The sequence below is a fragment of the Acinonyx jubatus genome, chromosome C1 (assembly GCF_027475565.1).
Source record: "Acinonyx jubatus isolate Ajub_Pintada_27869175 chromosome C1, VMU_Ajub_asm_v1.0, whole genome shotgun sequence".
Lineage (NCBI taxonomy): Eukaryota > Metazoa > Chordata > Mammalia > Carnivora > Felidae > Acinonyx > Acinonyx jubatus.
Window position 1 is genome coordinate 217,757,613 of NC_069381.1, and position 12,651 is coordinate 217,770,263.

General features: G+C 46.4%; 1 protein-coding gene across 7 annotated transcripts in view; it reads left to right on the plus strand.

Moving 5' to 3' along the window:
• FARP2 (FERM, ARH/RhoGEF and pleckstrin domain protein 2) overlaps positions 1–12,651 on the plus strand; it is a 104,371-nt gene that overhangs the window by 10,749 nt on the left and 80,971 nt on the right. For all 7 annotated transcript variants that reach the window (XM_053216102.1, XM_053216100.1, XM_053216103.1 and 4 more), the window contains exon 2: positions 4,306–4,537. In XM_053216102.1, the coding sequence (XP_053072077.1) occupies positions 4,334–4,537 (204 nt within the window). In that variant the 5' untranslated portion in view covers positions 4,306–4,333. The remainder of the gene's footprint in view (positions 1–4,305; positions 4,538–12,651) is intronic.

The window sequence follows — 12,651 nt, forward strand, 5'->3', positions numbered from 1 at the left end:
ATGGAGGAGGATGACAAAATCTGGAGCCCGTGTAGGGCCTTGGTTCTTCACACCACTGCTTCCCTCTGGATTTCTGGGAGGCTCTCTGGAAGCAGGAGAAGTGAGCAGGGGCTAACATCTAACATTTAGGGCTCCCAGGACCGAAGAACAGCTCACGTGGCCTTGCTGTGTTTCTCATCTGTCTTGCATACTTTTGCCCTTTAAATGTTTATTTAGAAGCACACAAGGCAAAACAAAGTAATTTCTGTTAGGTCGTAATTGATGTAAAACAGATTCATTCAGCGCATACGTTTTTCCTTTCGTTTTCTCCCGCGGTCAGCTGGAGGAGGCAGTGGGCGGGGCACGTGACTGCTGAAAGAGTGGCCTGGCGTTTCTACAGGGGTCCGGTTACGCCGTTCTTTCTGGGGCAGATGGGTAGTCTCTGAGGGCAGCATCGGGGTTCTGTACCCGTTTTCTGTTAAGTTCCTCATTTTCTAAGATTTCTTAAACTTTGAAGCCAAGTAAATATTAAACGTGTAATTTATGCCACATACCGTTATGTGATAGCAACTGTATTTTTCTTTAGAACATAAGCAGTAGGGTACTTCGGGGCCATTTCCTCAATGACCTTCCAGAACAAGAGTGTCTGATGACCCCGAGTCTTAGCTTAAGCTACATTGAGGTCTTTGGACTAGATGAAAATAACTAGGATGTCCATTTGCTGCTCAAAAGGCATGCAGACCTGCACAGATCTCTTGTGGACCAAGAAGTGGTCTTTTGTTCTTAGAAAAGATGAAATAATGTTAAAAGTATGCTGTTTTTAATTTATTTATTATATAAATAAAGATCTAGAAAAAACACATAAATCGAGTATATGGCTTAATGATTATAAAGTGAACATGGTCTAACCAAGTGACGTAACCATGCTGACCATGCCAGAGGGCCCTTCTGAAACCTTATCCTGGAGACAGAAGCCCTCCCACCAAGATGGACCACTGCGAGTTTTCTAGTACGAATCTCTTTGCACACTCTTCTTACAGTGTGCCCACCCTGATGTGCCCCTCAGCACACTGGGGGTGAGTCTTGCCTGTTTTGTTTTAGAAGTATGTGTCTAGACAGGACTCTCTTATTATAATGAGTAGAAGATAATCTGAAGAAATTTTTTCCATCTAAAATTATTAAGAAAAAAATCTATATCAGGAAACCCTGGGTGGCTTAATCAGTTAAGCGTCCAACTTCAGCTCAGGTCATAATCTCACAGCTCGTGAGTTTGAGCCCCACATTGGGCTCTGTGCTGACAGCTCAGAGCCTGGAAGCCTGCTTCAGATTCTGTGTCCCTCTGTTGCTCTGCCCTTCTCCTGTTCCTGCTGTCTCTCTCTCTCTCCCCACCTCTCTCTCTCTCAAGAATAAATAAACATTTAAAAAATTTAAAAAAGAAAAAGTCTACATGAGAATATATAATGGAATAAACAGGTGACTTGTTAAAATATGTTTTGGTTGTACAGAAATTTTCAGAACAGTAGCTTAAAAAGGGAAGGATCACTTTGGTGCCCAGGATTAAACGGCCCATAGTTTCTCAGAAGGACCTGCTCTCAGTGCCTCAGGGTCAGTAAATGCTGTGAACTAACCAAGAACTTGTTCTCCTCTGTGTGCACATTAGAGACGCCTTACAGGTGGTGTCTTCTTTGTTCATATCCCATCAATTTTGCATTAACTACTCACATCGGTGAAATTGAAAAAGCTCATCCTTCTGGTTCTCAGAATCTCATCCCACATTTAATATTAGTGGCATGAATATTAGTGATTTTCCAGTGTTTTCTGTTTGTGACCATAGTCTGTCTTTCGCTGCTCAGGCCTGTATGGTGCATTGCCTGACGAGGCAGTTCATGTTCCTTGATGACACTGCTGTCATCAAGGGTGTCAGGGTGCATACAACCCGGAGAGGGGATTCGAATATGGTGGGTAACTGCTAACCTGAACCAGACCTGTGCCTGTCCACGAGGGGCAGTCCGTCCTTGTGCAAGAGTGGGGGCGGGAGGTGTATTTGGCAAAGTGACACCACCTTGTCACTTTGCTCATACCGTTCTTGGTTCACTGTCCCGGGAGGTTTTAGCTTTCTTGTGCTTTGCCTGCTTGTTCGACAGATCACACGTGTGTGGAAGTTCTTGCCCACGTGGGCTGGAGACCTTGTCTTTGCTGGGGAGGGTTTAAGTGTGTGGTAGAGGTGGCTCAGCGGGTGACTGAGAAGTTTTTAAACTTAATTCAAGAGACAAAACATTCATGAAATGGTTCTTCTTGATAACAAAGTAAGCATGGAACGGATGAAAGGGCCAGGGGAGCCAACAGTTAGGTTGGCACATGAGGGAATGGACCGGAAATTTAGATTAATTCTCTAAGAAATTTACCGCACATTAGTAGAATGCTTGTCAGAGGTAAGGGAGTGAGGTAGTTTTCCCAGCAGCTCCACTCTTTCTTTTTTTTTTTATTTACTTTTTTATTTTTTTAAATTTACATACTAATTAGTTAGCATATAGTGCAACAATGATTTCACGAGTAGATTCCTTAGTGCCCCTTCCCCATTGAGCCCATCCCCCCTCCCACAACCCCTCCAGTAACCCTGTTTGTTCTCCGTATTTAAGAGTCTCTTCTGTTTTGTCCCTCTCCCTGTTTTTATATTATTCTTGCTTCCTTTCCCTTATGTTCATCTGTTCTGTGTCTTAAAGTCCTCATATGAGTGAAGCCATATGATTTTTGTCTTTCTCTGACTGACTAATTTCACTTAGCATAATACCCTCTAGTTCCATCCACGTAGTTGCAAATGGCAAGATTTCATTCTTTTTGATTACAGAGTAGAACTCCATTGTATATATATACCACATCTTCTTTATCCATTCATCCATCGATGGACATTTGGGCTCTTTCCATACTTTGGCTCTTGTCGATAGTGCTGCTATAAACATGGGGGTGCCTGTGTCCCTTCGAAACAGCACACCTGTATCCTGTGGATAAATGCCTAGTAGTGCAATTGCTGGGTCATAGGGTAGTTCTATTTTTAGTTTTTTGAGGAACCTCCATTCTGTTTTCCAGAGTGCCTGCACCAGCTTGCATTCCCATTTGCTCTTTCTTGAGTAAACGTCTCAAATTTATTTTTTGTCATACTGTGCTTCACTGATCAAGATTTTTCTTTAAGCTGACTTTCAAACATAAATACACATATTTAAGAAGTAAATTTGTCATAAATAGAGAGTAGCTAGATTAATACAAAGGAAAGCAAGCTGGTATTATTAGATTCTAGCTGATACTCAGCCTCTTCTTTCTTTGTAAAAACAATGACGTGATTAACCCTGTTCAGCTTTCTGGCTTGAAGCTAGAGAAGTTTCCATGGCATGCCATGGAGGACTGGAAAGGGCGGAGGGCATCGCTTGTGTGCTGGTGTCTGCTTAGCGGGCAGCGGGTGCAAGAACATTGTGAGAACAGGTAAGTGGTGCTGGGAACGGCCTGGCCTGGGGCCAGTGCCCCTCACATCAGGCACACAGCCCTCATGTCACTCTGATGGCCTCCATCCAGCCTGGTAAGACACCACTTACAAAACTGGGAAGCCTGAACCCGGCCCAGACCAACCTGGGCTGTCCTCACCTGGCTGTCCTCACCCAGCACAGGGAGTGGCCTACTGAATGGTGCCCGTCGTGCACTGCACTTGCTTTGTGGCACCTGCTCCTCTTTGCTGAAATGTACCATCTGGCATTTAACAGTGTACCATCAGCACAGCAACTCTCTGGGCTGCTGGAGCCCAGAGGATGTACCGGGGGACTCCAGGCGGCCAGACGAAGGCACAGGCCACTGTTGGATGAGGTCTTGTGAGTTACATGAGAGGATGCATTGCCTGGCTTGCAGAAGCACCAGGAAATAGTGTCTTTGTGAACAGTGCTAGTTATTTTGTGATCCACCGATCCATGTATGAGTAGAAGGTAATCTTGTTTAACTCTTTGCTTTAATGTAACTTAAGACACCTAGAAGTTGCAAAATTAGAGCAGAGAATTCCTGGGCACCTGATTTTTTTTAATATCTAAATAACTTTGGGGGCGCCTGAGTGGCTCAGTCGGTTGAGCATCCGACTTCGGCTCAGGTCATGATCTCACAGTTCATGAGTTCCAGCCCCACGTCAGGCTCTGGGCTGACAGCTCAGAGCCTGGAGCCCACTTCAGATTCTGTGTCTCCCTCCATCTGCCCCTCCACTGCTTGCACTCTGTCTCTCACATTGTCTCAAAAATAAACAAACATTAAATGACTTTCAATGACTCTTTGGGGTTTTTTGTTTTGTTTTAGAGTGCTCTTCGTTCTTAGCTGATGAAGAATGGGGGAGATAGAAGGAACATACAGAGTCTTGCAGACTCCAGGGACACGCTTGGGCGCCCAGACCCCAGGGGGAGTGAGCACCCTCGAACCTGGGCAGAACCTCTTGGCAACCGCAGCACGGGCATCAGCCAGAACACAGGAGAAGCACCTTCACCTCCGAGTAAAGCTGCTGGACAACAGCATGGAAATATTTGACATTGAGGTAAGTAGTGATATTTGGATGCATATTTCCTTATACTTTCTAAAAGTCAAGTATGATGAACCACATTCCATTTTGCTGATCAGACTTGGCCTATTTATCAAGCTGACCAAGGGTGGTGTTGGTAACACTAAGATCCTTGGAAACAGTGATTCTGAGTTTCTCCTTTTATTTGAAAAGTGATATTCTCCTGTCTTTCCTTTGAAATTCTGATACAACATGGCCCTTCTGTTCTTCAGAGAGGCTGGCTGACTGCTGTGGAGCACGGACTGGACCCATCCAGATCTGCCCACTGTGTGTCAGCTCCTCTCTGAAACATGGCGGTGATTGTAGTCCCCTCTTCTCAGGGGCTGTGGGAAGGACGCGTGCAAAGAGCCTGGCACACAGGTGGTGGTGCACAGTAACATTCAATTTGTTTTTCTGTATCAACAGATACAGAAAACATAATAACGTTTTTATTTTGAAAATTTCCTAACAATAGATTGCACTGATAACGTTGGCAAAAACAAGTGAATATAGCAAAAATGTGTACCTGTATCGTATAAGTGTATGTGTGTATATATGTATCTAATCAATACTTTTTAGACCCACATAATACTTTAGAAAACACTGATTTTCTAAATGGTGTTAGAATGAGTGTGCTTTTTAAAATTATTTATTTTATATGTAATGCACAAAGATAGTCTCTCTTCTCTAATTTTTTCATAATGGTTTAAAGTAGTATCTTTAGAAGTTTTTTCTGCTCTTAATGTCACAAAAGGAAGGACAAGAGAATGAATTTAAACTTTAGCAGGAGGCTTATTTGTGCTTAGAGATTTCTGTCAAGAAGTCAGGATGCTACACAGAAGCTAAGATTACTGAGCTGGGGGCCAGGCTGTGATGACCCTAGAGGAAACTTCTTGGGGGCTCTGGTGGTGCCTAATTCAGAACGCATTGCATGGGAAGGGGAGGAGGGAGTGAGGGAGGGGGTCAGTGGTGGGGAGCTGGAGGTCAGGGCTGTACCCCAGTCCTCTTGCCTGGGGTCCCAGGCACACCAGCCTCTCTTGCCTCTCCTGCTTGAGTGTTTGATGGTAAGCGTCTAGTGCATAGATTCATAGTATCTGAATTCAGAGGACCCCGAACACTCCTTTTAAGGTCTTACCTGAGGAGGAAATTGAGTAGCATTTCATCAGGGCAGTAGTAATTGAAACTGGTAGGACCTGTCTGTCCAGCTTCCCGGGTCACTCCCGTGTTGCCAGAGGCAGCCTTTGCTGGGAAGGTAGTCCAAAACAGGCTACCTTTGAATGCTGGAGAGCTAGAGGCTGGCTGTGGGCTCTCTTTGGCAGCATTTCCCAGCCCCGCGTGGTGCTCTTTGATGAGTCACCTGCAGGAAATGGGCTAAAGGTGTGCAGGGCCAGCTGGACTCCCAGATCTTCTCCAGCCAGTGCTCTCAAGAGTTCCACGTCTAGCCGTCTTCTGATAGACACACCCACTATGGTCTAGGCTTATAACACTCTCAGAATGTTCAAAAGAAAGAACGGAGGGGAGGGGAGGAGAGGAGAGGAGAGAAAAGAACACAAAGAACTGAGCTATTCAGAGCTTACTTTCAGAGCATCTTTTTTTATCCTGCCTAATAGTCTTTATCAACTAAAACTAGGCCCAAAAAAGAAGAAAGCACATATTTATTGTGGAGTCATAAATAACACATAGCCCTTCTCTGATATACACGCCATCGCTAAGTGTCTGGATTGCTTTATTCGTCAGCATTCAGAAGTGGCATTTTGTAAAGGTTTCACCATATTTAGAACTTGTCAGAGTTGAGTAGGTTGAGATTATTGTGTTGGGGAGGAAGAATTTTCTCTGCCCTTCCAGATCTGTTTGGCTAGACCAAGAATCAGATTGACATGAGACAGATCAATGGGCAAACATCCAACTTAATAGCATATGTATAGGGAATCCACAGAGATGGAAATTCCTAACACAGGCAGCACGATGCTTATATGAGCTCAGGAGGGGGGTTGGGTCTGGGACAGGAAGGGGAGAGGAGATGTCTGGGAATAGGGGTTGACTGTCGTGCAGATAAGTGTCTCAGGTGAAGAGTCTTTGTTAATAGTTGTCTTCCTGGTGCAGACAGTTAGTTGGGGGGTGGAGGGGGGGCGGTGAAGAGCTTTTCCTGAATCTGCTGGGTTTTTATTGCTTTTAACTCAAAATAGCGTTCATGCCACAGTGGCCCATCTTGGGGAGGCCTGCCCTTGGCCCCTATAGTTGCTTCTGTTCATCAGATGGAATCATCATCTTCACTTCCCTGCAGGTTGATGTTTTGGTAAGCCTGTCGGAGTCACCAGAAATTGCAGAATCACATTGCTGCCACATACCCCGAGTTGGATGGAGTACTTTTTGAATGATGTTACCCACTAACGCATACCTTTTAGGAGGAGTTAGAATTCAGTATATTTTTTTGAGTCATTTGTATTCAGCTTCCAGGTATCCTGTCCTCTTCAACCCCGTCAGTGGATTTTGTTAAGTAACAGACCACTCTAAAACCTTGTAACTTCAAGCAGTAAATATCAAATGTTTCCTGCATGTTTGAGCGTTGGCTTGGGAGGGTCTTCTGGTCTGGGCCGGCCTGGAGGGCCTACCATGTCTGGCACCCCAGCTAGAACCTCTTTCCACCCTCCAGGGAGCTAGCTTCTTATTTGCTCCGTGATGGAAATGTTCTCACGAGTGGAAGCTGCCAGGTCCCTGGATTGCTTGGGGTTCATGTGCTGTAACGCCTACCAAGTTTAACTGACCAAAACAAGCCACCAGGCAAGCCCAGATTCAAGCAGGGAAGAGTGGGGAGCAGTAGAGCTACCTTGTAGCGGGAGTGCCAAGGAATTTGTGACCATTTTATTCGGTATACCACAACAGCTGTTGCCAGTGGATCAGGAATGCATCTCTGGAAAGATGACTGTCTCTGTGAAGTTCTAGTATCTCCCGTCAGTGGGCTGGTCTCATTTGCCGGGCGACATGCTTTGTGGGGCCTGCCCCAGAGCAAGCCACGTGGCCTTCTCTGGGGGGTCATGCTTCCCCCATACCCCTCTGTGAGATTCTGGTCCAAGAACACAGGCTTGTCCTGATCCATTCTCCCCAGTGTCTCCCACGAGCCATGGCTCCAAAGATGTAAAAGATCCAGAGATGGAGGCTGGTTGCCCCTGGGGCCCCATCACTGATCCACCACTGCTTGTTCCTTGACCACTGGTGACCAAACTGACGTGAGTTCCCTCCTTGGTGAGTCACACATAGAAACTCCACCAGGTGAGTTAGCACACAAAGAAAACTTTATTTGCAGCAGAGAAGGAGATCACGGGAAATAACTTCCAAAGCCGTGACCCTCGAGCAAGGGTGGCTGGGTTCCTTTCATTTAGGGTTAGGATGGAATATTCAGAAAGGGGAGCCTCGTCATCCCGTGTAGAGGCGGGCACGCGGTCACACACGGGCCTTAAGGAAACCTTCCGCGTACACACACGCTGTGTGTTGTAGAAATGAGGCTTGGGCTCTTCCTTGGATGGAGGATGGAACGTTACAATGAGGTGAGGGTAACTGTCGGCGGCTCCATGGGTCACTCCGTGGTCCGTCTGCGCAGGCATGAGTCGGGGGTTGAGCTCACACTGGTCTGGGCGGTCTGGGCCCTCAAAGCTCTTCGCCCAGACTGTCGTTACTGCTTGGGGGAAGTTCGAGTTTCCTCCACGGGATGCTTTACCTGTTGGGTCTTGTGCCTGAATGAGGAGATGAGGGGGAAGGAAGAGCTTCGGGAAGAATGGGGGATGAAGGTCAGGGGGACAAGCGGGTGGCAGTAGAGCTCAGGTCTCAGGGTCCTGCAGGTGACACTTGCTCTGCCACCCTCTGCCCTTTATATCTGAGCTAAGAGACACAGGTTGTTGTCTGGGATGGCGCACACTCGTGGTATGGGCAGCAGGCCCACAGTGCACAGATACCCCTGGCTGGGTCTTTGTTGGCAGCACAGAAGGAAGGTCTTAGTGAAGCCACCCCCTGGCCCAGAGCTTGTCTGAGGTCTCTCTCCTCCTGGAAGGCAAGTCCCAGAGACAAGGTTTTGTCTGAGGCTCTGCCGAGTTATTGATGTGGCACCGTGCTGGCTCGGTAAATACGTGTTGAATGAAGGAAATCAAAACATAGATTGGGTTAACATCCTTTCTTCAAGAGTGTCCTGAATTCTCCCCTAGAGCAGAGTTTTCTGACCTCAGATTCGAGTGCGTGTGTGTTTGTTTGGGGGTGGGGGGGGGGGGACACGGCCACTGGCTCCTGCACACAGGGAGTTTGAATCACTGGCATTGTGTAGAATCCCTAGTTGACATTGAAGGGACCTTTTTAATTTAGGGAAAATTTTGACTTTTAGTTATTTTTGAAATGCTTCTATGTTGTTCAGTGAAAATACAGAGTAGCTCAGCCCGAAGACCTCCCTGTTGGGGTTCACGTCTCTTCCTGAGCAGTGTGTGCTGTTTCGTGTCTGTCTTAGTAAGTAAGATGGCATTGGCCATCCTCGTTACAGTTTCTTAAGAAAGGTGAGCTCTGCAGGCCCCCAGTTGTATCTCTTTCTCCGCTGTCTCTGGGTGTGCGGACACACCGCGTGTCACGTCGCTGTGTTGACCGCCGCGGTGACAGCCCATGTTTCCAGCACTCCGACTGCCAAGGAGGAGCTGGGGGGCTCGCTGGGTGTGGGGAAACTTTGTTCCGGCCCCTTCTAGGGCTGGATCACGTGAGCTTGTCCAGAGCTTGTTGCCCGCGAGTCCAGAGGGCTTACAGCCAGAAGCCAGGGTCTGCTCTCATCCAGACAGGTTTTAGTGGCGTCGATGGTAAAGTCTTCAACAGCCTCGTTGAAGTAAAGTTCACGTCCCACACAAGTCACCCATTTGAAGTGTGCACTTCCACGAGGCTTAGTGTGTTCCCAGACGGGCAGCTGCAGCGGTCAATTTGAAAACATCTTCGCCGCCTCAGGAAGAAACCTCACAGCTTTTAGCTGCCACTTCGCTGCCCTCGTCTCCTCTCGCTTCAGCGGTAAGCGGACCGTAGTCTGCGCCCCTCCTCCATAGACCGCACTGTTCTGGACATTTCCTGTGAGTGGGACTACGTGTGTTCTTTTGTGACTGGCTTCTTTTCCTGAGCACCACGTTTCAGAGGTTTGTACGTGTGTAGAATGTGTCAGCACTGCTTTCTTTTCTGTGCCCGAATAACGCTGTGTATGGATAGACCACATTTTGTTTATCACTCGGCAGCTGACGGACACTCCACCTTTTAGCTGTTAGGAATCGTACTGCTGTGAATATTCATGTGCAGGGTTTTGTGTGGACATGTGTGTTTCTCTTGAGTGTGTACCCAGGAGTGGAATTGCTGGGTCACATGGTAACTATTAGAGGAACTGCCACACCATTTTCCAGAGTGGCTGGCTGTGTCTGGGGCTCACCCACCAGCAGTGTGTGGGCCTCCAGTCTGTCCGTGTCCTCCCCTGCACCTGTATTACCTGGTCTCCGAGTTCTAGTCATCCTGGGGGGTGTTAGGTGGTAGCTCATTATGGTTTGAGGTGAAATTCTAGAAGTTTATTTTGAATGGTTATTTTTAATGGTTAAAGAAGGGAAAGTTTTGAGCCAAAAACATGAGAACTGTACCAGTAAACAGTTATCTCCAGAGTGGTTCCTTGGGTAGGTTTTGGGTACTTATGAAGTTAACCCTCTTGCAGAGCCCTGGTACACATATGGAATGAACATTTTGTTTGTTTGTTTTTAAAGTTTATTTATTTTGAGAGAGAGAGAGAGAGAGAGAGCATGCATATGTGAGCAGGGGGAGAGAGAGAGAGAGAGAGAGAGAGAGAGAGAGAGAGAGAGAGAGAATATCCCAAGCAGGCTCCAAGCTATTAGTGCAGAGCCCAGCATGGGGGCTTGATCCCAGGACTGTGAACCACGAAATCATGACCCGAGCCAAAATCAAGAGTCAGACATTCAACCGACTGAGCCACCCAGGTGCCCCCGGAATGAACGTTTCTACATTGCAAGGTTGTGAGGACCACCAAGAAAGCACAGCTGAGGGCTGGCCTCAGTGTCCCTGAGATGAAGCTGGCGAAGAGTGGACGCTGACTTGGAAGATCTGTAAAACATTTTAAAGTTCCCTTTAGAGTTGTCTTGTAAATTTAAAGAACTAAGGACCGATACACTGTATTTTTAAATCAGTTATTTCTCTCACTTAATTCATTTATAAGTAACCACTACTTTGATTACCCTTGTCCATATAAATCGTTTGCTGCCCACAACTATACTTACGAGGACTTTGTAAGATAGGAGGTGAGATAACACTTTGTGGCTCTTTCTTCTGATGACTAATGAAGATAAGATACTTTCTGTACAGAAGGCACTTATCTAGTGGTTCCGGGAAAGGAGAGCAGCCTGCACAACGGAGTCTGGGGAGCCATCTGCCTAGGCTCCCATCATGTCTCATTTTAAGTGACATTTGACATCTATTGATGGGGGTTTTAGCTATGCGAAGGTCAGTCAGTGGCCGGTTTTTTGATCTAGTAAAGTCTTGATTTATTTTCAGTGAGTTAAATGAATTTTGTGGTTTTGAAAATAGAAATCTGGCCTCAGCTCTAGAAGGTCTTTTTTTTTTTTCTGAGCCATAAAAGAAACCATCTGGAAGCCATGTGTCAGCTTGTCTTGTCCTGTGTGCAAAGTCACAGAGTAGAAATGCTTTCAGCTCCACACCACGTTAAGCGTGGAAAGTGTCTGAGTGTTGGTGCGCTAGAGGGAGAGGCCTTCTGCTAGACTTCAGGGCAAGATTTCTAAAACAGATATTCTTCTAATTGATAATTCACCACCAGGTTTAGGAACTGATGTGAATTTTAGCTTTTCTGTTATCTGGAAGCTAATAGTGTGGAAAAGGTGATATTTAGTGATTAAAAGAACAATCTGGGGTGTAGTTTGGGTGTGTGAGACCTCACCCACAGAAGTGAATGTTCCGTGCCTTTGCTGGCAACTGGGGAGCAAGTTCTAATGAATATGAGGTTTCTTGATTATTGTTAATCTGTTTGCTCACATTCCCCTTTTCTTTATCATACTCAGAATTTTTGGAGGAGGCTTACTTTTTTTAAAAATTGGAAAAGCTTTAGATTAAATATGTAACAAGTTGGAGGACAGTGTCTCAATCCTGAAGTTCTGTGCTAGTTGCTATTCCAGTAAAAAGTTAATGTTTTCCTTCTGGCCAGGAAGAAATAGTCAAAATTCCAGAAAGTATCGTAGCCAGATGTTTGTCATTGCTCCCACATGAACATCCTAAATATGGCAAATAAACCTCCTTAGAACTTATTTTGGTGTGATCTCAGAAGAAAAAGGCAGTAATTCAGCATCTGAATTTGGAGATAATATAGGCTCTATACAAAAGCTCTTATGTATTTCGAGTATATACAGCTATTATAGGACTCTGTCCTAGCCTCAGAACCCTGTTATTTTGTCTGAGAAAGCTGATCTGTTCCTTTGACCATGATGCCCAGGAATGTGGCCAGGTGGTACAGGGCAGAGATGTGGATGTTTTTATCCTCAGTGACTGAGACGTGTCATCAAAGCTGCTGGTGCCGGCTCCCCCCGCCAACCCTAATGCGCGTGCATGCACACAGCTCGAGGTCGGCATACACAGTCTGTTGGATGTGATGTTGACGGAGGAGGAGCTAGACCAGCAAATGGAAAAGAAAAGGGAACTGTTGTCCTCCTGATCTTTGTACCGGTGAGAGTCCCATCACCACCGAGATCTCTCAGTGTCTTGGCGGAGGGTCACCTGGACGTGGAATGCCACTTCTTGGGCACCTCAGTTCTGGCAGTTGGCAGTTTTATCTCCTATCATCAGCAGCCCCAGCAGGATATGGGAATGAGACGGAATGAGCCCCCAGGTGACACAGGTAGCAGCTAACCTCTCCAGCTGGGAGCCTGCTCTTGTGACCACCCCCGTGCTGTCTCCAGAAACCTTGTGCTCTCTCTTTTTTTTTTAATTTTTTAAACGTTTTTATTCATTTTTTGAGACACAGAAACGGTGCAAGCAGTGGAGGGGCAGAGAGAGAGAGAGAGAGAGAGAGAGGGAGACAGCAAGACAGAATCCGAAGC